This window comes from Martes martes, assembly GCF_963455335.1.
Source record: "Martes martes genome assembly, chromosome: 9".
Lineage (NCBI taxonomy): Eukaryota > Metazoa > Chordata > Mammalia > Carnivora > Mustelidae > Martes > Martes martes.
In genome coordinates, this window is record NC_137896.1 from 11,324,750 (window position 1) to 11,346,432 (window position 21,683).

The 21,683-nt window shown below is 49.8% G+C and overlaps 1 protein-coding gene across 1 annotated transcript; it reads right to left on the minus strand.

The window, feature by feature from the left end:
* Positions 1-2,272: 2,272 nt before the first annotated feature.
* Positions 2,273-20,303, minus strand: LOC308349473 (somatomedin-B and thrombospondin type-1 domain-containing protein-like; the record flags this gene model as incomplete). The annotated part of the gene is made up of 5 exons (XM_080814185.1): positions 2,273-2,390; positions 6,448-6,624; positions 7,835-7,913; positions 11,349-11,543; positions 20,060-20,303. 5 exons carry the CDS (start codon positions 20,301-20,303, stop codon positions 2,273-2,275), a joined length of 813 nt encoding a protein of 270 aa, XP_080670311.1.
* Between the last annotated feature and the right edge of the window lie 1,380 nt (positions 20,304-21,683).

The following is a 21,683-nucleotide window of genomic DNA, read 5'->3' on the forward strand; positions in this document are numbered from 1 at the left end:
CCTCGTCACTTGACTCTCCTGAGCCTCAGTTTCCTCTTCTGAACATGGGGAAAATGTCCCTTAACTTACAGCACCTTTGAGGGGATTAAAACAGGCATCACTCTTAGGGGGCTGCAAAAATGGTACCTATGAGGAACTCCAAAAGGTACAGACTGCAGAGCTCTGGTAATTCAGGCACTTAGAGCTGGCCTGGGAAGACAGCCCCTAAACTCACAAAAAGATTTCTGCAAAAAAAAAAAAAAAAAAAAAAACCAGCCTCCGGTAGTCAAAACAAGTGTAGGGGCAGAGGCAGCGAAAGCCTGCTTCTGGGGAGCCCGGCCTTGTTGTGAGTCAAGCCGTGTCCTCCCTCACCTCCCGGCCAGTCTGCACCTCTCTCCCCTCTGCTGCCCCAGCTCCGGCCCCAGACCGGCACACACAGGTGTTGCTCAAAAGCTTGCCCAGTGACTCATTCACACTCCCAGAGAGGGCAACAGACAGTAATTCCCAGGAGTGCCCAGAGTCCTGATTTAGGAAGGAGGACTCAGCAGCAGCATTATGTGGGCCAGTTCCTGGCCAGCCCCAAGGCCAGTTGAAAGACACACCCCCTCCCCCAACTCCATCCTTGGAACTGTGGACCAGCACCACTCCAAGCACAGAGCAAGCTGGTGTGTGGGGGAGAGGGGGACCACAAGCCACCAACTCCCACAAATTCACTATCCATCGCAGAGGGGCTTCCCAAAGTGGCAGTATCGTCGAGAAGATTTTACACGAACCCAGGGTGGGGCACTAAATGATTGGTTCTAGTATGGATACGTGCTCCAAAACGCATGAACCTTGAAAACAGGATACTAAGCGAAAGAAACCAGACACAGAAGACGATTTGTACGATTCTATTCATATGAACTGTCCAGAATAGGCAAAGTCATGGAAACAAAATTAGATTAGTGGTTGCTTAGGGCTGGAGGAGTCTGATGAGTGAGGAGCACCTGCGCCGGGAAGGAGATCCGTTTTAGGGAGGGGACAAAAAAATACTCTAAAATCAGACCATTGGATGTTATGAGTATGATGTTATGAGTATACTGAAAAGGGCTGAACGGTACACTTTAAATGAGGGATTGGTTTGGTATGTGAATTTTATCTCAATGAAGGTGTTTAAAAATAAATTAATAACAGTCGACTCGCAAATGGAGAAAACCAGTCCTCTTTCCAGTCCCTTATAATTCTTCCAATTTGTCATAGAACGAGTCTCCATTAGACTCAAATGCTGCTTTACCGTCTCTCAGACGCAGGCTAATTTCTTGTTTGAAAGAGAAGAGAGCAGCCTTCATGTTCGGCTTCTTGGGCAGGAAAGATCTACCCAGACTGACTGGGTTTCCGTTTATTTTTCTGATTGCCTTCAAAGTACGGCAACCGGTCATTCATCTTTTCATTCAGTCAGTATTTATTCAACCAATACGTACTAAGCATGATTGCGTGTTCTAAACACGGGGGTCACAAGCCGGGAACAAGAAAAAACCCTGCCTTGTGCAGCTGATTGCTTTCTCCTGCCGGGAATCTTAGCCCGGGATGTCGCCTCTGGGTTCTGCCACTAACTATGTGACCTTGGACAAGCGGCTTGCCCTCTCTGGGCCTCAATGTTCTCACGTGTAAAATGGGGATAATAATTGCACCTAAGTCAGGATCCAGGGAGTCAATGGGTGTAAAGGGTCGGGACGGGGCTTGGCACATGCTTAAGTATTTAATAAAAGCTGGCTACTATTATTTATCTTCAGTTGTGATAGAACATTCCTCCCTAAACATATGTATTTAAGTACAAGCTTCCTTTTAAGGTAAATTATTAAAGTAAAAAAGGTAGATGTGGGGGTTCCTGGCTGACTCAGTCAGAGGAGCATGTGGCTCTTAATCTCAGGGTTGTGAGTTCGAGCCCCATATTGGGTGTAGAGATTGTTTAAAAATAAAATCTGAAAAAAAAAAAAAAAAGTAGGCGTGGAAAGTTTTTTTAAAAAGGTGGGCGGAGTCTGCAGGTAAGGAGAATAGGGTAGAAGCCATGTGAGTGTGTTTAGGAGATGAACTTTGGAAAGTCCTGAACCAGCGGGAGATGTCAGGCAGGCACCAAGGGGAAGCATAGAGCTATTCTCAGTGTCAACAGAAGGACAAGGCTTGTTCCTCCAGTCTGACATTTGCATACTTCTCCCCACTGCCTCATCCTATGGGATCCCAAGCCTGGGGGTTTCCCTGCCAGCCAGGGAGGCTTTGGAAAGAGGGGATCTGGACAGGTAGAGGGTCATGGGCGCTAGATGAAGACGAGGCTGTGGACCTCAGGGCAGGAACAGTCCCGGAGCTGCCTGAGCCTCTCCCAGGTCCCTCTGCACCAGGGGTGGCCGGCCGCTTGCCACTGCAGCCGCTGTTTCCTGCAAAGACATGGGGCTGGCTCAATGGCATTGGGACTCTCCTGGGCTCCTGGGATGTTTGCCTCCGTGTGCTCCTTCCACCGTGCAGAAAAAGCTGTCAAGTCACAGTTTATGGCTGTATTGTATGAAGTTGACTATAACCCAAGCTGGATTTAGAATGAGACCTTCATTATCATGATTATGATCACCAATCTTTTTTCTCCTGATTTTAAAAGAAATTAAAATTAAATCATTTTCATGAACCCAAAAGTGTGTGGGCACTGCAGCCTGATAGAGAAGTTGACCCTGAGCTGGCAGCCGAGCACGACCCCAGAGGCCAACCAAGGGCGACCCAGATCCAGCTCTTAATGTCGGGGGAGGTGACACTGTCACATCCTTGCTGGGCAAACTGGGCAAGTTGCTTATCCCCTGCGTCCCCTTCTCCTCCTGCTGGAAGGCAACACAGTGGACGTGATTAAGAACACAGACTACAGAATCAAGGATGTGCGTGACCCAGCTCCGAGGAGCCTCCACTTATACAGCAGAAAACAGAGGTACCCATATTCTTCCCTTCTCTGAAGAACTGGGAGGGCTCTAGGAGCTGCTTTGCGCGGAGAAAATGAAAACGATCAGGGCTTAAGAGCAAACCATTTCGGCAACAGGAATGAACGATCGAATGCTACAAGGAGCATTCCTTTGCTCGTGCGGAACCAAAGAAGTTGGATCCCAAAAGGCATATCCTGCATCATTTTAGTGATGTACAGTTTGAAAAAACAAAACAAAACAAAATTAAACTAGGGTTTAGAGATTGGCTCCGAGGTGAGTAAAGCTATAAAGAAAACTCTAGAATGGATTACCATAAAAGTCAGGAAGGTGGCTTCCTTTCTGGGGAAGGGAGGGGTTGTGGCTAGGAGGGGTGTGGGGGCCCTTGAGGCACTGCCTGGGTTCCGTTCCCTGCCTGGGTGGTGACTATTTCGGGGTGTCTCTTCTCCAAACATTTGTTAACCTGTTTGTAGATATTTTAGACCGTTCTCTGTAGGTATAATTCAAATCTTTAAAAAATATAGCATAATTTTAAAAATGCAACATAATAACTGACAATAATAGCAAACACTGATTGAGTGCCTATTACATGCCTGTTACATTCTCCGAGTCTAAGCACAGAGCTTGGCACACAGTAGGCACTTCACAAAGGAGAGTGTTTAAAGCTACCGCTATTTTTGTCATCCTCATCACATACAATGGCATTAATGCCCCTTGTCTCAAAAGGGCTTGTGAGGTCTGAACGAGCGCCCCCATGTAAACCACCTACTTGCACCCAGCACACAGTAGGTGCGTGACTGTTGGCAGGTGTTCCTTCTGCTTGTCCCAGACTCACAGACACTTCTCCGGCTACATAAACCCTCCCGAAATCCCCAACTGACAAGCTAATCCTTCCCCAGGCCCGTGCCCTTTGCATGCCCGCCCTCGCCAGCTGCCCACGGAAAGAATCCGGCTGACAGCTTGTCTCCGTCCTCACTTTGATCCCCCTCCTGCCCAGTCCTGCCTGGTGAGCTCATGCCCCAGTCAGGCCTTCCATCACCTGTCCTGTGAGCCTGGTCCCGGGCGGGGTGGGGGTGGGGAGAGATGCCTCTGTCTGGAACAGTCTTGCCTTTGCCATCCATGCCACCTGCCCCTGGTGGGGGGCAAGGGTGCCCGTGACCCTGATCTCAGCCTCAACAAAGTGCCATGCTTCTCATCATGGACTATTTGCATCCAAAAGAGAAACTGGAGATTGAGCAGAGTTTTAAGGCCAGAAAGGCTTAGCCAAAGCTGGTGAGCTTAATAAAGTAATAAAAAATAAATCTGTAATGGGAAAATTTGGGGTCTGAGACAGGTAGGTGGGAAAGAAGCTGGAGGGGGCGGACAGAGAGGGTCTCCCTAGAGAGTACTAATACTGACTGCCATCCACTTTTTGCACACCTACTGTGCGCCACGGTCCTCAAATCCATGACACCTCCTTTTCACAAAGTACTTAGCATTATACCCATGTCATAGGTTAGATGTGACGATAGCAGCCTCCACTACTAAGCCTCTACGAGGGGTCAGGGGCTGTGCAAAGGTCTCCAGATCCTTCCAGCAGTCTGAGTGGCAGAGCCTATCAGGGTCAGGAGGCAGGCTCGCCCAGAGCCAGCGGCTAGTATGGGCCAAAGACAGGGTTTGAACCCAGATCTGTGCAGGCCCAATGCTTCTTGTTCAGATACATCTGTCCTGAGAACCCCATCTGGCACTGGGATTCCCTGCTCGAGGTTTGCAGTGAGCAGGGCTGCTCCCTTTTAAATGGAAGAAAATTACTAACCTTGTAAATGTGAGAATAACTCCCTGGACAGACCCCAGAAGAGAGCTCTCATATAATAATCCCTGTCCTGGGAAAGCACTGTCAGTGGGAAACAGTCTAGTCTCTAGAGCTTGGCTTGGGGGTCTGATCAGTTTAGGTTCAAATCCCATTTCTGTGAAATCTTGCCATTTGCAATGACGTGGACGGAACTAGAGGGTATTATGCTGAGTGAAATAAGTCAATCAGAGAAAGACAATTATCATATGATCTCTCTGATATGAGGAATTTGAGAGGGAGGGTGTGGGGTTGTGGGGGTAGGGAAGGAAAAAATGAAACAAGATGGGATCGGGAGGGAGACAAACCATAAGAGACTCTTAATCTCACAAAACAAACTGAGGGTTGCTGGGGGTTGGGGGGGTAGGAATAGGGCGGTTGGGTTATGGACATTGGGGAGGGTATGGGCTGTAGTGAGTGCTGTGAAATGTGTAAGCCTGACGATTCACAGACCTGTACCCCTAGGGCAAATAATACATTATATGTTAATAAAAATAATTTAAAAAGAAAGAAAAATCCCATTTCTGCCACCTGCTGGGTGTGTGACCCTGGGAATCTCTTTTTTGCTTCTCCATCTCCGCATCTGGAGAGAGAGGATCCTAACAGTATTCCCTTTGCGTTCTTGGAATGTTTCAATGACATCATGTGTGTTCACGACGCCACTCCACTTCCTTCTGCATGCCCCCCTTGTTCACTCCACTTTGGTCACAATGGTGACCACTCCCACCTCAGGGCCTTTGCACGTGCCGTTCATTCTGCCTGGAAGGCCTTCCCCCCAGTTATCCACATGGCTACCTCCCTCATTTCCTTCAGATTCCTGTCCAAATGTCACCTTCTTCGTGTCACTTTCCTTGAAAAAAAATAACAAAATCCCACCCCCGATCTTGCCTTCTTTCCCTAACACTTACCTCACATCTGACAAATTACAGATTTATTTGCCTAATGTCTGTCTCCATACAGCAGGATGTTGTTTCCGTAAGAGGAGGGACCACATCTGCTTTGTTCGTTGCGTCTCCCCAGCGCCCAAAACATTGCCTGGCATGTGCTCAATAGTAAGTGCTCGACAAATATTTATTGAATGAACGGATTTTTTTTTAAAAGGAACTTAGAATCAAGCTCAGCACATCATAAGCACTCAGTAAATGTTGGCTACCATGATCGTTAGTATATTAAGTATTTTCTGAGACACCTGCCCTTGAGGTAAGCAGTCTAAGAAGCTGATACAAGGCAAACCTGGGTCAAATCCTGCTGTGTGATCTTGACTAAATCACACTGCCTGTCTGAGCCTCGGTTTCCCCACCTATAATGTGAGGGTAGCCAAAGCTGGCTTTTAAGGGACTTGGGAGGATTCAGTAATAATACCAGCTCCCTTTTCCATGAGTTCTTTCTGGGTGTCAACAACGATGCTATCTCTTTAATTTGCACGATTTCCCTTAACCTGCACCCTTGCCCCAGGGGGAGGCCCTTTTGTTAGCTGCATTTTCAGTTGAAGCAACTGGAATTCAGAGAAGCTGTGAGATTGCCCAGGGTCACACAGCTGGGAGAGGCAGGAGCTGCTCCTTCTGGGACACTGGGGCCCGGACCCTCATGGGCCCCATCCCTGTCAGAAGTCAACATCTGACTGCTACGGCACCTTTGTCCCTCAGACAGCAGAGACGCCCAGGGCTCTACAATCCCACTTCCCCAGGCCCAAGGTCTAGGGCTTACCCTCCTGTCCCGGCGCCATCCCCGTAGCAGCGCCGGCTCCTGGCGTCCTGGGCAGGCCACTCACACCTCACACAGACTGTGTGGCCCTGGGTCAGGTACCTTGTCCACTGGGCGTGAGGCGCCTTCACTTGTCGGCAGCTCCCTGGAACAGGCCCCAGCTGGAACTGAACACAGTACCTGCAGCCACACAGGGAGACACCACCCGAAGCACCTGTGAGCATTTATGAGGCACCTACTGCATACCTAGCCTTCTGTAGGCCCATCTTGGTGCAATTTCTGCGGGAGAATAGAAGAAACCTTTCGCACGGCACTCTTCATGAACAGGTCACGTGTGACAAGAGCCTTGGCTCAAGTCTTTAAAACGAACATCATTGAGAACTTCCCTGCGTCAAGTCTCGTCTAAGCATCCTATGCAAAAGGCTGGGTGGTTTATTTCTCAGTCTGCATCCCCGTCTCATGCCAGCCCCAGAAGGGCAGGAACTCCTCTCTGTTCTGGTCACGGTCACGTCCAGCTCCTAGAATAGTCTCCCGCTCATAAAAATGCGCTGAATGAACCATTTAATACGGAAACCTGGAGAGGTAGGTGTTGCCCCACTTTACAGATTAGGAAACTAAGCATCAGAGAGAGAGAACTCGCCCGGAGTCACACAGCTACTAAGTGGCGGTGCCTAAAATGGAACCACCTAAACCCAAAAAAGCCCCAAGTGACACTCCGAAGCGCGCCACGGCATTCTAGAACAGATCCGATTTTACAGAAAAGATGTGTCGTGAGAAGTATTTAAAAGGGCAGTTCCCCATTCTGGAGAATCTGAAATAAGAGCCAATTACAATTTTACTTCTACCCAACTTTGTCTACAATTAGCAGTCGACGCCACCCCCGCCCCCATCCTGCCGGAAGAGACGCTGCCGGTCAAGGACTCCGGGGAGACTCGGCGTGGGGCTGCTGCCCCCTGGTGGCTGCGGCCTCGGGGAGGCCCGCGGAGCCGACCCTTTGCCAGGACAAGCCCGAGCTGCCCTCAGCCCCTTCCTCTCGGAGCTGCAATTCCCGCCCTCACCCTAGGAACACCCGACAAGTATTTCTGTCCTTTCTTGTTCTTCGCTGTAGCCTCAAGGCTTAGCCCGGTACCTGACACATAATGGGCGTCCAATAAACATGCAGTGGAGATATGAACGAATGAATGAAGGAAGGAATCAATGGAGTTGAATGGCGACCAAATATTAAGGGCTTCAAAATCCATGTTAATGAGCTTACAAATGTCACAGGACAAGAAATGGGGAGACACTGATGCCACCAAAGTAGGAGACAGAGAGACATGACAGCAATTTAATCCAAGGAGAAACGTTCACCAATTTTAGCTTGACTTTGGGCACATTTGCATTGACTTACCCTACTGTCTCCTGCTTCTTGGGGACACCTCGCTTTTTCCGCTCCTTCCCGTAGCTGTCAGTGGTTATCAGAGCAGGGACTGCGGACCAAAGAGAAAAGAGAGTTAGGTGACCCAGCACCCCTGGACTACGACACCACAGGAAACAGGGTTAGGTCTTGTTGGAGTTCGAGCTCTTTATATGGCGGCCCAAAGGAGAATGCGGGATCTTGCCCTAGGGGTCCTCACTAGTACCCTTTACGTGATGCTTGAAGGCAGGGTGAGACCGAGCTCTGCCACTCAGGGCCTAGCACAGAGGTTGCACAGTGGGTCTCAAAAAAAGTTTTTCAACTGAATAATTTATTTTTTTAAAGATTTTATTTATTTATTTATTTGATGGGGCACCTGGGTGTCTCAGTGGGTTAAAGCCTCTGCCTTCGGCTCAGGTCATGGTCCCAGGGTCTTGGGATCGAGCCCCACGTCCGGCTCTCTGCTCGGCAGGGAGCCTGCTTCCTCCTCTCTCTCTCTCTGCCTGCTTCTCCGCCTACTTGTGATTTCTGTCTGTCAAATAAATAAATAAAATCTTTTTTAAAAAAAGATTTTATTTATTTATTTGAGAGAAAGAGAACACATGCATGTGAGTAGGGGACGGGCAGAGGGAAATGGAGAGAATCCTCAAGCAGACTCCCTGCTGAGTGTTGAACCCAACTCAGGTCTCAATCTTACTACCAGAGATCATGACCTGAACTGAAATCAGAAGTCAAACGCTCAACCAACTGAGCCATCCAGGTGTCCCTCAAATGAACGCTTTTGATGAATGAATAAGTGAGTAAAAAGAGTGGATAAAACTTCATAGCTGAGTGAATTGAGGAAGAAGAAAGAAAGAAAGAGAGATGGGGAGATGGGAGGATGGAGAAAAGCACAGAGAGAGAGATGACTGGTGGAAGAGCTGATGAATGGAAAGGATGGACGGAGAGATGACAGGTGGACGGAGAGATGACAGGTGGATGGAGAGATGACAGGTGGACGGAGAGATGAACGGATAAAGAAATAGATGGACAAAAAGGTGGACAGATGTGTGGATGGATGGAAGAAGGGAGGTACAGAGGGATGAATGGATAAATGAATTAATAATTAATAAAATAAGTAACATTTTGTTGGGCCAACTTCCAAGTGTCTTGTTCCAAGAGAACAAAGAAGAGGAGAACAAGAAGCTGGTCCAGAAGAGAACAGAGAGTCCTCGGGAAAATAAAGAAGCCAAAGGACATCCCTACCTCTCCCCATTCCCCGAGTGATAGAGCTGAATCAAAGATTTGCTATTGAATTAATGCTTGTGACCTAGATGAGGGCCACACCAGGGCATCCCAGGCCCCTCTCCCTGCTGTTGCCGTAAAGACTGGGTCTCGTCTCTGTCGTAGCACACTTAATACACAATTTCCCTTCCCTCCTCTCTTCCAGCATGCATGGTGCTTTTTTTGGTGCAGCCTACAGTGAGGAGAGTCCAGAAAACCCCAGGTTTCAGCTCTCCCTCTTACAGCTGCTTGGTCCTGGTCAAGTCACTACACCTTTCTGAGCCTCAGCCTCCGGCTAATATTAGAACATATGCATCCAGTTATGGTCAGAGCTTAAAAAAAAAAAAAAGTGATTTACAACCAGCCATGCCTCTTGGGCAAGTTTTGTGTCTTCTTGCGTTTTGGGTTCCCGTTCTGTAAAATGGGAATAATAACATTGGCCTCACAGAGTCAAGGAATGTGGCAAAGTGGCTGGAACCCAGTAGGGGCAGTCAGGAAGGTCTTCCAGAAAACTGACGTCCGTGCGGGAAATGAGCCGGACAAGGTCAGATGTGTTGGCGGGGGAAAGGGAGAAGGATTTCCGTCATTCCCTCTTCCATTACCCTAGTCTAGCCACATCCTCCCTCGCTTGCTCCCCTGAAGTCACCTCATCCCTGGGTTCCCTGCTGCCCTCTGACCCGTTTCAGTCAGCTGCCCTCACAACAGTCAAGTTATCCTTTAAAACTTAGGCAGAGGGGTGCTTGGGTGGCTCATGGATTAAGCCTCTGCCTTTGGCTCAGGTCTTGGTCTCACGGTCCTGCGATCGAGCCTCGCATCGGGCTCTCTGCTCGGCAGGGAGCCTGCTTCCCCCTCTCTTTCTGCCTGCTTCTCTGCCTACTTGTGATCTCTCTCTCTCTGTCAAATAAACAAATAAAATCTTTAAAAAAATAAGTAAATAAAATAAAACTTAGGCAGAGGGGGAAAAAAACCCAGAAAACAACAACTTAGGCAGGGGGAGGAAGGAGATGAGGGCCCAGGAGACAAGAGCACTGAGTTTAAGGACATGATGAGGAGCTTGGGTTTTGCCCTCAGGGCGCTGGGTAGCTGCTGGGAAATTGAAAGCAGGAGGGTGACACCATAAGATTTTCTGTAGAACGACCTCCCCTCCCACCAGGGGAGAGATTGGAAGGGGACCATTTAGCCCTTCCGCTTGTTCTTCTAGCCCCTCAGGAAAACCACTTGCACTCTGTTGGTCAATTTCTTTTTCTTTTTCTTCTTCTTCTTCTTTTTTTTTTCTTTTACTTTATTTTATTTATCAGAGAGAGAGAGCACAAGCAGGGAGAGTAGCAGGCAGAGGGGGGAGCTGGCTCCCCCATGAGCAAGGAGCCTGATGCGGGGCTTGATGATCTGTGGGATCATGACCTGAGGTGAAGGCAGAGGCTTAACCGACTGAGCCACCCAGGCGTCTGGCCTTGTCAATTTCTTCTGTATAATGGGCATCGCCTGTTTTTTGTAGTGCTATATAGAAGCCCTTCGTCAGGGTATGCATGTAGCCCACATCTACAGTTCTGCCCGCCTTACATTCATTCTCCCCAGTTATCCTTTGAAAAATGCCTCTCCCTATCCTCATTCAGGTAGGGCTGACCACACGCCCAGCTGCAAGGGAGCATGCGTCCTGGCCTGGCCCATCAGGATAGTCCATCACTCTAGCCTTACTGATTGGCTTAGCAGTAGATACATGCCCAGGTCAAGCCGATGAGACTTTGTCCTGGGACGTTGGCTTAAACTATGCTTTCAGCCGCTGGGCTAGTTGGAGACGAGGCCGGTACTACCAAAGACCATTAGAGGGGGAGATGCTGCCTGAGAATGAGGTCAGCTGGGGGAAAACAGAGCTGAGATGGAAAGAGATTCCTGGAACTGTTGCTTGAGTCCCTGGATCCAGCCATGCCTGAATGCAGCCCCTAGAGTTTTAGTTCCATGAGCCACACATTCTTGCTCAGGTCAATTTAACCTGGGTTTCCTACCATCTGCATACAAACCAAGTCCTTACTGATTTACACCAGAAGATGAGTAGAAAAAACGATAGGAGATGCTCAAGGAAGTCAGAGTTTCTTCTCTCGTTCATAAGATTTGGAGGGCAAATCAAGGTAAAGGAAGATTAAAGGTCTACCCTAAAATCGGACCCCACACTCATGGAGAGCTCTCAAGTCCAGCCAGGGAGTTCCCACTGACCGCTGCCCTACCCCCAGTGGCCACTCCAACTCACTTAAAGACTGTTGGCACTCCACTCCCTGGCGGCTCCGGTAATCCACACACCCAGCCCGCTCTTCCAGCGGGGGGCAGGGAGCACCCCCGTTCCTCGGCTCCTGCAGGACACGCCGCCGGCGGACGCGATAGGAGATCTGGCAGGGTTTGACACAGCAACTCCAGCCGCTCCACTCTGCCACAACACAGGAGACCACTGGAAGAGAACGCGGTGTGGGGGAGGGGGGTGTGGTCTCCAAGGTCACGTCTATGGAATTTGGCAGGCCAGCAGCCAGGTCTTCACTCTCCACACAAGTCAGAGTCCCCCCCACCCCCCCGCCAACCCCCACCTAAATACCACTAGAACTCCTGCAAACCTGAGTTCATGCCTTGCTTGAAAGCTTCTCTATGACAACGGTTTATACGTCTAATGTAAACCTCGAATTCCATGTTTTATTTACCCACAATCTCACCGCTGATCATTTGGGTTGTTTCCCTCACTCATTCCTCCAACAAACATTTCCTGAGCTCTTTTTTTTTTTTTTAAGATTTTATTTATTTGACAGACAGAAACACAGCCAGAGAGGGAACACAAGCAGGGGGAGCATAAGAGGGAGAAGCAGGCTTCCCCCTGAGCAGGGAGCCTGATTCGGGGCTCGATCCCAGGACCCTGGGATCATGACCTGAGCTGAAGGCAGACGCTTAACGACTTAGCCACCCAGGCGCCCCCATTTCCTGAGCTCTTAGTGGCACCCGATCTCAACTCTCCGTGCCTCAGTTTCTTCCTTCGTCACACAGGAATAAGAACAGTATTCATCGGATAGGGTGGCCTCGAGGATTCAGAGAGCTATGAGCGTAAAGCATTTGCTTCTGGCACACAGCAAGTGCTCAGCAAACACTAGCTTCTACAGTGGTGAAATGAACCACAGGGGCACGACCAGCAGCATGGAGTGGAGAGAAGCCCCTTGCCAAAGCTGTTTCGCATATAGTCTTAGAACCCGCAAAAAAGGGACGCCTGAGTGGCTCACTCAGTTGAGCGTCTGCCTTAGGCTCAGATCATGATCCCAGGCTCCTGGGATTGAGTCCTGAGTCCGGCTCCTTGGTCAGCGGGGAGCCTGCTTCTCCCTCTGCCTGCTGGTCCCTCTGCTTGTTCTCTCTCTCTGACAAATAAATAAATAAAATCTTCAAAAAAAAAAAAAAAGAACCCACAAAACAGTGCTGTACGGTGTTTAAGAATTCATACAGTTCTCTATGTAAGAGAAAATGTACGGTCGGTCCTCCTGGTTCACAGATTCTGCACTTGCCCGTTCACCTCTAGTTAAAAATCGATTTGTAACCCCCAAATCAATACCTGAGGTGATCTGGCAGTCATTCACGGACATGTGCAGAGTAGCAAAAACTTTTAAGTCACCAGCGTGCGCGTTCCCAGCTGAGGTCGAACAGGCCCGACCTGCCTCCTTGGAAGGAGGCTGCAGGCGGCCCGTGAAACACCAGGAGGTCGAGCTCCACGGCCAGGTTCACCCCGGTCTGAACCCCAACTCTGGCCCCTGGTAGTGGGGCGCCTTCGGGCCAGCCACTTCACACATCCAAACCTTGTTTTTCTCTTTTGTAAAATGAAGAAAATAAAATCTACCAAAATGGGTTGTTTTAGGATTTAAGATTATGATGTGTGTGACATCTGGGCGTACTCATTTCCCCTAGGAGCGATGGTTCCGAATTCCTTAAATCGGTGTTTGCTGTGATTTCATGAAACGTAACTACTGTGAATCATGAGGACAGGCTCTCTCTCTCTGTCTCTCTGTCTCTCTTCATCTCTCTCTCTCTCTATATATATATATATCTATATACACACACACACATCAATTATATGTATTTATGTATGTAAACACATGCATACATATGCATGGGAATTGTAAACACCAAAAATTCAGCAGAACAGTTACCTCTGAGAGAAGGAAGGCGGGCCACTGGGCTGGGGGGGGGAGAGGAACGCAGAAGGACCAGGGGCATTCATCAAGGTTTGCTTGTGAGCTTTCCGTATTACTCTCTCTACACCGGAGTCTGTCTGAAATAGCTCTCACACTAGAAGAAGGGAGGCGCTGGGTGTCCCTGTCCTTGAGATGCTCGTGTGCCTACCACAGTTGAGGGCCTGGTGGGGAGGTATTTTCGGATGATGGAGCCCCTGGGACCTTCAGCATCTTCAACCACGTCCACAGTCCCAGATCAGGACTGGACCGAGGCAGAGAAGGCCATCAAACCGGAACACAGGATCTGAGGACTTTACCAGGAAGAGAATTTCTACACATGTGCCAGCAAGCCAAGGGTCTCACACACACACACACACACACACACACACACACACACACACACTCACACACGCTCACACACACCAAGGCAGCTACTGCAGTCAGAATTCATTCACTCGCTCCACAAGTATTTACCAAGGGTCCGTGGTGAGCCAGGCCCTGTCCTGGGTGCTGGAAACACGGAAAGAAAGATAAAGTCTGTCCTCGTGAAAAGCACTGATCAGCTATGAACATGGCCCAGTTCAGCAACATGAAAATGTGGGGGGAAAAAAAGTGTGCATCCTTGAACTGATGGAATGAGGTTATTGTGTTACAAAAACAGACAGCCTCCAGGAAGCCACAGACTTCCTGCATGGATCTCAGCTCTTAGCAGAGTTGAAATGCTCCGAAGGAAGGAAGGAGGGAGGAAGGGAGGGGGGAATAAAGTATGCCGAGCTCACAATCATTGATTACTTTCACCACCCACCTAATAATGGCATGAATTATGTCACTGGTGCTGGACCAGGCAAACCACATATTGACCTCCCGTGGTCCTCACGACAATCTCAGAAGGTTGTGCTCTCCCAGATCCTTCTCTGTCCTCTGCCCTTGGGAAACCTGTGCATCACAGAGGCTCCCCAGTCTGTGGCTCCAGTTGAGTTCAGGCAACCGGGGAAGGGGCACACCAGCAGGGAGGAGAGTGCAGCCCACACCCCCAGACCCCCCCACCCCTGCCTCAGCCTTGCTCCTGGATGGGGGGGACCCTCAGCCTCGGATCCTGCTCTCACCAGGCTCCTGAAGACCATTTCTTCCCCTCCCCGGCCCTCACCTTTGTGACTAGAGCCCTCATCAAATTCTCTTCCATTCAGCTGTTCTGGGCGTACCATCTGTCACTTGCCAGGACCCTGGCTCCAAATGTATTTGCACTATTGTCAAATCCATCTCGCAGGAAAGGCAAGTGGGGCTTAAGGGGGTGGAATGTCAGTCGAGGCAAGGCGTTGGCGTCAGACAAACTTGGATTCCAACTGCAGTCTCACAGGATTGGTGCAGTGACAAATGAGAAGCACTGAGCAGATCGCAAATGCTCGATACAACAGGGGTCTTGATGCATTTATTCAACAACTCTTTAGGGCCTACTGTGTGCTAAGCACTGGACTGGGTGCTGGGAACACAGAGGAGCAAAGCAGAAAAAGCCCTGCCCTCGAACAGCTGACACTCTGTGGGGGAACAGACAATAAACAGTACATTATTTCATTACAGTGATTGACGTCCTGACAGCAAAGCGAAATAAGAGGGATAGTGGTGGGGTGGTTAGACACGTATAGATGGAGGAGCCACAGATGGCTCCCATGACAGAGGACATCTGAGGAGGTGAGGGAGGGGGCTGGGGAGGCATCTGGGAGGAAAGTGTTCCAGGCAGAGGGAACCGGCAGTGCAAAGGTCCTGCGGCAGCTCAAGCTTAGATGCCAAAGGGACAGTGAGGAATACAGTGTGGCAGGAGCCAAACACGCAGAAGGAGTGAGGTAGGAGGGAGTGTCAGAGAGGGAGAAACAGTGACAGCTTCTAGGGCTCTGATGACTACTGGAAGGAATCTGGATTTTATTCTAATCATGAAGAACAGTCATTGCCAGTTTCTGAGCAGAGGAGTGATGACGTCATCACATTTCAGGTTTGAATGGGATGTCTCTGGCTGCTGGAGGGGGATGAGGGCAGAAACAGGGGACCCGCCGGAACACTAATGCAGGTGTGCAGACTGGAGAGGATCGTCTACCACAGAAGGAGCGGATAGAAGAAGTGAGTTCTGTGTCACTGGAAGTGTCCGCAGGGCTTCTGGACAACCTGGCAGGGGGACTGCAGATCACACTCAGGCCCTGGCTTGGCCGCTGGACCCAGGCGAAGCACCAACATCCCACCATGATCCCCTGCCCTGCCCTGCCGGGCCCGCCAAGCAGGTGAGAGATTTTGCAGGAAATTAAGCAGATGCCACCGTACAAATATTCTTCCCGTGTTGCTGGCATCTGTGAAGTCACCAAGGAGGACGCACACATGACACTCCTAGGGAAATGTCCTCACACTTCACGTAGGCCTGGGGTCATGACCTTAATACACTCATGGGATTATTTGTATCTCATCAGCCTCCCCCAGTGGAATGTCCGCTCCATGGAAGCAAGGTCCTTGTTCCCTGCTGAATCCCAGCGCCAAGCACAGTTCCTGGCACACAGGGACTCAGTGAATAATAAATGAGCAGAACGCGTCTTTCCTTAGCAACAAGAGAAATGTGACCACAGGTTGGCATTGCAAAAAGACACCACAAGATGGCAGTGTTTCTCAAAACAAAGGCCAGGCCACTCTTTCAGAGTAAAGGAGAAATTCTAGCTTATCAGTGTAGCTTAAAAAGAGGGGTGGGGATGGTTTAAGGTTGCTCACCCAGCCCTGGAGATCCGGATAACATTGTGCCATCTGAGCCTGCTGGAGCCAGACCGAACTTTCCACGGTCCCCTTGGACCCCCTGCCCCTACTCACACAGCCCCAAGCTTCCGGGGAAAAGGGTTTCTGGATGATTCAAACCCCACCTTCTTCTCTGAACTTCATTGCCCAGCCCCCTGACTGTCCATCCTTCTCACTGCCCACCAAAAAGACTTTTCTGGAATGCAGTTCTAGCTCCAGCCTGTTGCGTGAAATCCTTTGGTGTTTCCTGTCTCCTATTGAGGTGGTTCACAAAAGGTCTTTTTTGATAGTGGATCAGAGAGATCCCCAAGCCTAGTAGCTGAAAGTCTTAAGTGTTCCTGCAACATATCTGCAGTCACTCCCTCCCTCCTCCTCCCATTTACTATCTCAGCACGCTTTCACTTGAATTCCTTGAAATGCATGGTCTCCCACAGCTCAACTTTGGCCAGCGATCATTTCTGCCAGTCCCTGCTTCCCTACCCTCAACTTCTGGTCAAACCATCTCAAGTTTTCTTTTGAGGAACCAACCCTCCCCACTTTCCATCTACATGATCTGGATAGGGCTGACCTCACTCTCTTTCCTACGATGCAGTATGTGACCCAGACACGGCCAATTGCGTATTCCTTCTCTCTAGGCACAGAGATTGATTGGATCAGGGATGAGCATGTGACTCAATGGGGCCCTAACAGAACCATTCCTCAGATTTTGGCTAGAACAACTGGGACAAGGATGCTCTCATTGCACTAGGTACACCAGTTTGGAGCGAGGTACTCTCTTTGCCACCACTTGGTGACAGTATGCCTGAAAGTGAAGCTAACACAAGCAGAGCTGAAAAGGGGGAAGGATAGAATCCTGATGACATCCTTGCAGTCCTTGGATCCAGCTATTGTTGAAGCCAAAACCCATCGAGTGTTTCCCAGTTACCAGAGCCAAGAAGCCCCCTTGCTCATTTATATCAGTATGAACGGTGCCACAACCCTAAGAGCATTGATTAGTACAATGAAGACGCTAGTGCATGCATGAGGACATTGATCCTTACAGGGTTGAAGGGAGAATTAAAGAGTATAAAATACATGAACACATTTGGTAAAGAACATGGAAAATGTGAAGCCGGTTTCTATCCTTCGAGGTCTTACTAATAGCTTCAGCCCCTGCCCCCTCCCTGCCTTCACCCCATCCTCACCAATCCCTGCTAAGGCTCATCTTGCTCTGACTGAAATTCCTTATTTCTTTCATAGCTACCCTGTCTTCCAAAAGAAATAGACTGTAAGCTGGAAGGGAGCCAGGGCCTCGTCTTTCTCGCCCCGGCTGCTTCTAGCTGGGCTGGGCACACAGTAGGCGGCCACCTAGGGCCCTGAACTGTATGTGGGAAATGTCAAGGGCTCCTCTTTCACCTGTACGGCCAAGCCTCCCTCTGCCAACACGCCAAAGTCCCTCCCACCCTTGAGCAACCATATAATAGACCGCTGGGTCCCCATCCCAGGTCCGCTGTTTCATAGCTGTGCAACTCAGAGCAGGGCGCTCCCTCTCTGGGTTTCTGTTCTTCATCTGTAAAATGGAGGTGACAATACCATCTATTCTATAGGACAGTTTTGAGGCTTAAAGGAGATAATTTATTCAAAGCGCTTATGACAGTACCTCCCTGGCACTTGGGGTTTACTCAGTAAATGTTCGGGGCATCTTAGTCTCCCTCAACATCTCTGCCTACCATAATCAATTACTGAAGTCAGTACATTTTTAACTCCTGACATACACTCAAGGCACCTGGGTGGCTCAGTTGGTTAAGCGCCCGACTCCTGATTTCCACTCAGGTCATGATCTCGGGGTCATGGGATCCAGCCCCGTGTTGGGCCATGTTCAGCACGGAGTTTGTTTGTCCCTCTCCCTCTGCTCCTCCCACCTTTCTCTTGCTCTCTCTCTTACAGAAAGAAGGAAAGAAAGAAAGAAAAAGAAAGAAAGAAAGAAAGAAAGAAAGAAAGAAAGAAAGAAAAGAAAAAAATCTTTCTTCAAAAGAAGAAACACACACTCTTTTCTCCTCATCTTTTGCCTCCTGCCTGGTCCCCACGTCCCCTCCTGCCCTGCTCCTCTGAGTGGTGGGAAAGTGAACCTCACCTCTGCCCAGTCCAGACGCAAGGACAAATCCTAGGCTTGCTGTCTTTTTGTTGCCTTCAAAAGGAGCAAAACAAAGAGGAAGGCAAGTTTTGAGGCTGCTGGCCCCATGAGTCCAAGCCCTTTATGCAAAGGAAAACTACGGAGAGCTGATAACATCATGTGATTCTGTGGGTGTGGGTTAGACTGTGGGAAGGTGGACCGATCCCTCTGCCTGGTCCTCTTCCTGGGGCCCCCCACTCCTGGGCTGTGGCAGGGGAGCCCCTAGGGCACAGGGAAACCAGGGATGTCAGACCCAAACTCTGAATGACCCCATGGCTGCACACGGTTTCTGCACAGAAAGCAGATGAGGACAAAAGCTGTCCCCAAACAGTCCTTTACCAAATTTAATCTAGGGGAGCCTCATTTGCTGTGATTTAGGAACACACCGCACCCCAAAATACTTTTCCCCCTCGCTGTTGCCTGAACGTCTATCATTTGCCATTCAGCCTTGTGGGAAGCTAGTGCTGGGAGTTAGAAGACACAGGATCAGATCCAGATCCAAACCCTGCTGGATCACCTTGGCTGGCCAAAATCTTCCCCTCTGAGCTAGTCTTTTCTCCCCTGCTGAACCCCAGCATGCTGGGAGAAAGTCAGATATGATGAGTCACCCAGTGCAGCCCATGGGCACAAAGTAGGTGGGTAGGTGATCAATAAACATTAGGTCCCTTCAATTTTGAATTTTTTTTTAAGATTTTATTTATTTATTTGACAGAGATCACAAGTAGGCAGAGAGGCAGGCAGAGAGAGAGAAGGGGAAGCAGGCTCCCTGCTGAGCAGAGAGCCCTATGCAGGGCTCGATCCCAGGACCCTGAGATCATGACCTGAGCCGAAGGCAGAGGCTTTAACCCACTGAGCCACCCAGGTGCCCCAAATTTTGAATTTTTAAAAAACTGTCCTCTCTTCGAAATGCAAATTCCTGGAGGAAGCCCCACTGATGTCTCAGGGCGGAAGAGTTCGTTGACTTTTCTCCCTGACAAAGGGAAGTTGGGTCACAGGGTGTCATGATTTAGATTTTTGTCCCCAGTGGACCTGAAAATTTACTTCTGGAATATAAAAAGGGTAGAGTCCTCCCACTTACAGACTCAAAAGCAGCCTCTTGGGGGGGCCTGGGTGGTCGATTCCAGGACCCTGGGATCATGACCTGAGCTGAAGACAGAGGCCTTAACCCACCAATCAATTTTTAACATAAGAATGGCCCATGCAATATTTAGGATAAATTTAGACTAAAAAATATTACTTACCTGAAATTTGAGTCTAACTGAGCAACCTGTATTTTTATTTGCTAAATCTGGCCACCCCAGTCCCAACCAAGCGCCCTCGCCTCCCTCGCACCCCTTGATGCTTCCCCAGCCCCTCAGACCGACTACGTGCCCTCCTCCCTTATACTCCTTCGAGCCTCAGGCGCCCTCCTCACAGGGTGCGCCCCCTCCTCCCTCGCACCCCTCTGTGCCCCACGCGCCCATTTCCGTTCAGTAACCTGCATGCCGCACCCGTGCTTGGCAAGCGCCCTTCTTCCACGAGCCCCCACCCTCGTGCCGCCCTCCTAGACCTGAGCGCAGTTCTCAAACACCCCTCAAGTCTCCACGCGTGCATCTCCATTCTGCCCCCCGAGACTCGCGCGCCCCTGTCCACGGCCCACGCATCCTTGTCCGCCGGCACCTCCACAGCCCATTCTTATGCGTTGTGTCCTGCGCGTACGAGACCCCCCCTTGCTCGCGCCCCTGCACGCCCAGAACCCCTCGGTGGGCGGCTTCCTTCCTTCATCCGCCGCGCCCCCAGACTCCCGAGCCACCGGTGCACAGAGTTCCCCCTCTCGCCCGCCCCGCTCCTCCTGCCCCGGGGGCGCACCTGGGCAGACCCGCGCGTAGTCCGGGCAGCAGTCCCGCACCGCGCCACACGCCTGGTCGCAGAAGCAGCGCGGGGGCCCGTGGGCGACGCAGGTCGGATCACGGCCGAGACAGCAGCGACCCAGGGCCGCGCAGCCCTGCCCAGGCCATAGCGCGCCCGACGGTCTCCGGGCCCAGGACACCTCGGCCACCACCGCCAGGGCGAGCGCCAGGGGCAGGATCCGCGCCGCGCTGCGCAAGGCCATGGCCGGGCTCAGGCTGGGGACCGGATGGACGCCGATGGGACCGACCCTACCTGGCCCGCCCCGTACTGGGGCGGAGGCTACCGGGCAGACCCTCCCCAGACCCACCTCCTACCTGTCACGGAGCTGCTGTCCACCGCCCCCCATTTGTCCTATCCAAACTTTGCACCGCTAGGGGAACCAAGACAACGGTAATAATGACCGCAACAACTTTGCAGGGTGCCCCACTGCCCCCAGATTCCAGGGAGACAGAGGAAATACGGAAGTTCATCAAAGCACTGTACTATAATAGATAACAATAGGACTGCATGTTGTTACACTAATAACAGAAATAGCCACTGGCCATAATCATAATAGCAACAATACCAACAAGAGTTACCAATATTATTAAAATAGTAATAGCCAGAATAATGGCCAGGAAAGGATCCTGGGAGCCAAGATGTGTACAAGGCTCTAGGTGCATCTTGAGTCCCTTGGATATACCTTCATTCTTTGCTATATCTCTAACACCTTGATCATTATTTCCTGAATATTTTTCTTTGAATAGACTCATTTTTAAAACTTAATTTGCTAAAAACAAAACAAAACAAAGAAAAAAACTGTATCACTCAAGAAGATGAGAAGACAAGCCATAGACTAAGAGAAGAAAATTGCAAAAGACACATCTGATATCTGAAATTAACAAACAAGTCTTAAAACTCAACACCAGAAATAAAAACCTTGATTTGAAAATGGGCGAGGGGCACCTGGCTGGCTCAGTCGGGAGAGCAAGTGACCCTTGATGTCAGGGTCGTGAGTTGGAGCCCCAAGTTGATTGTAGAGGTTACTTAAAATGAATAAACTGAAAAAAAAAAAGAATAAAAATGGTCAAAAGATTGAAACAGACACCCCCATAGAAGAAGATATTTGGGTTGCAAATAAGCATATGAAAAGATGCTCAACATTATGTGGGAAAAATGGAAATTGCATTAGGAAACTGCAAATTATTTTTTTTCTTTGTGATTTTTACTTTTTTAAAATTTTTTTATTAGTTTATAATGTATTATTAGCCCCAGGGGTACAGGTCTGTGAATCGCCAGGTTTACGCACTTCACAGCACTCACCATAGCACATACCTTCCCCAATGTCCATAAAGGAAATTGCAATTTCACTGACAACACCAAATGCTGACAAGGATATGGAGCCACGGGAACTCTCAACCATTGCTGGTGGGAAGGCAAAATGGCACAGCCACTTTGGAAGACAGGTTAGCAGTTTCTTATATAGTCTTAGCACATGATCTAGTAATTGTGCTCCCTGGTATTCACCCAAATGAGTTATTTACCCAAATGAGTTGAAAGCGTATGTCCATTCAAAAACCTTCACATGGATGTTCATAGCAAC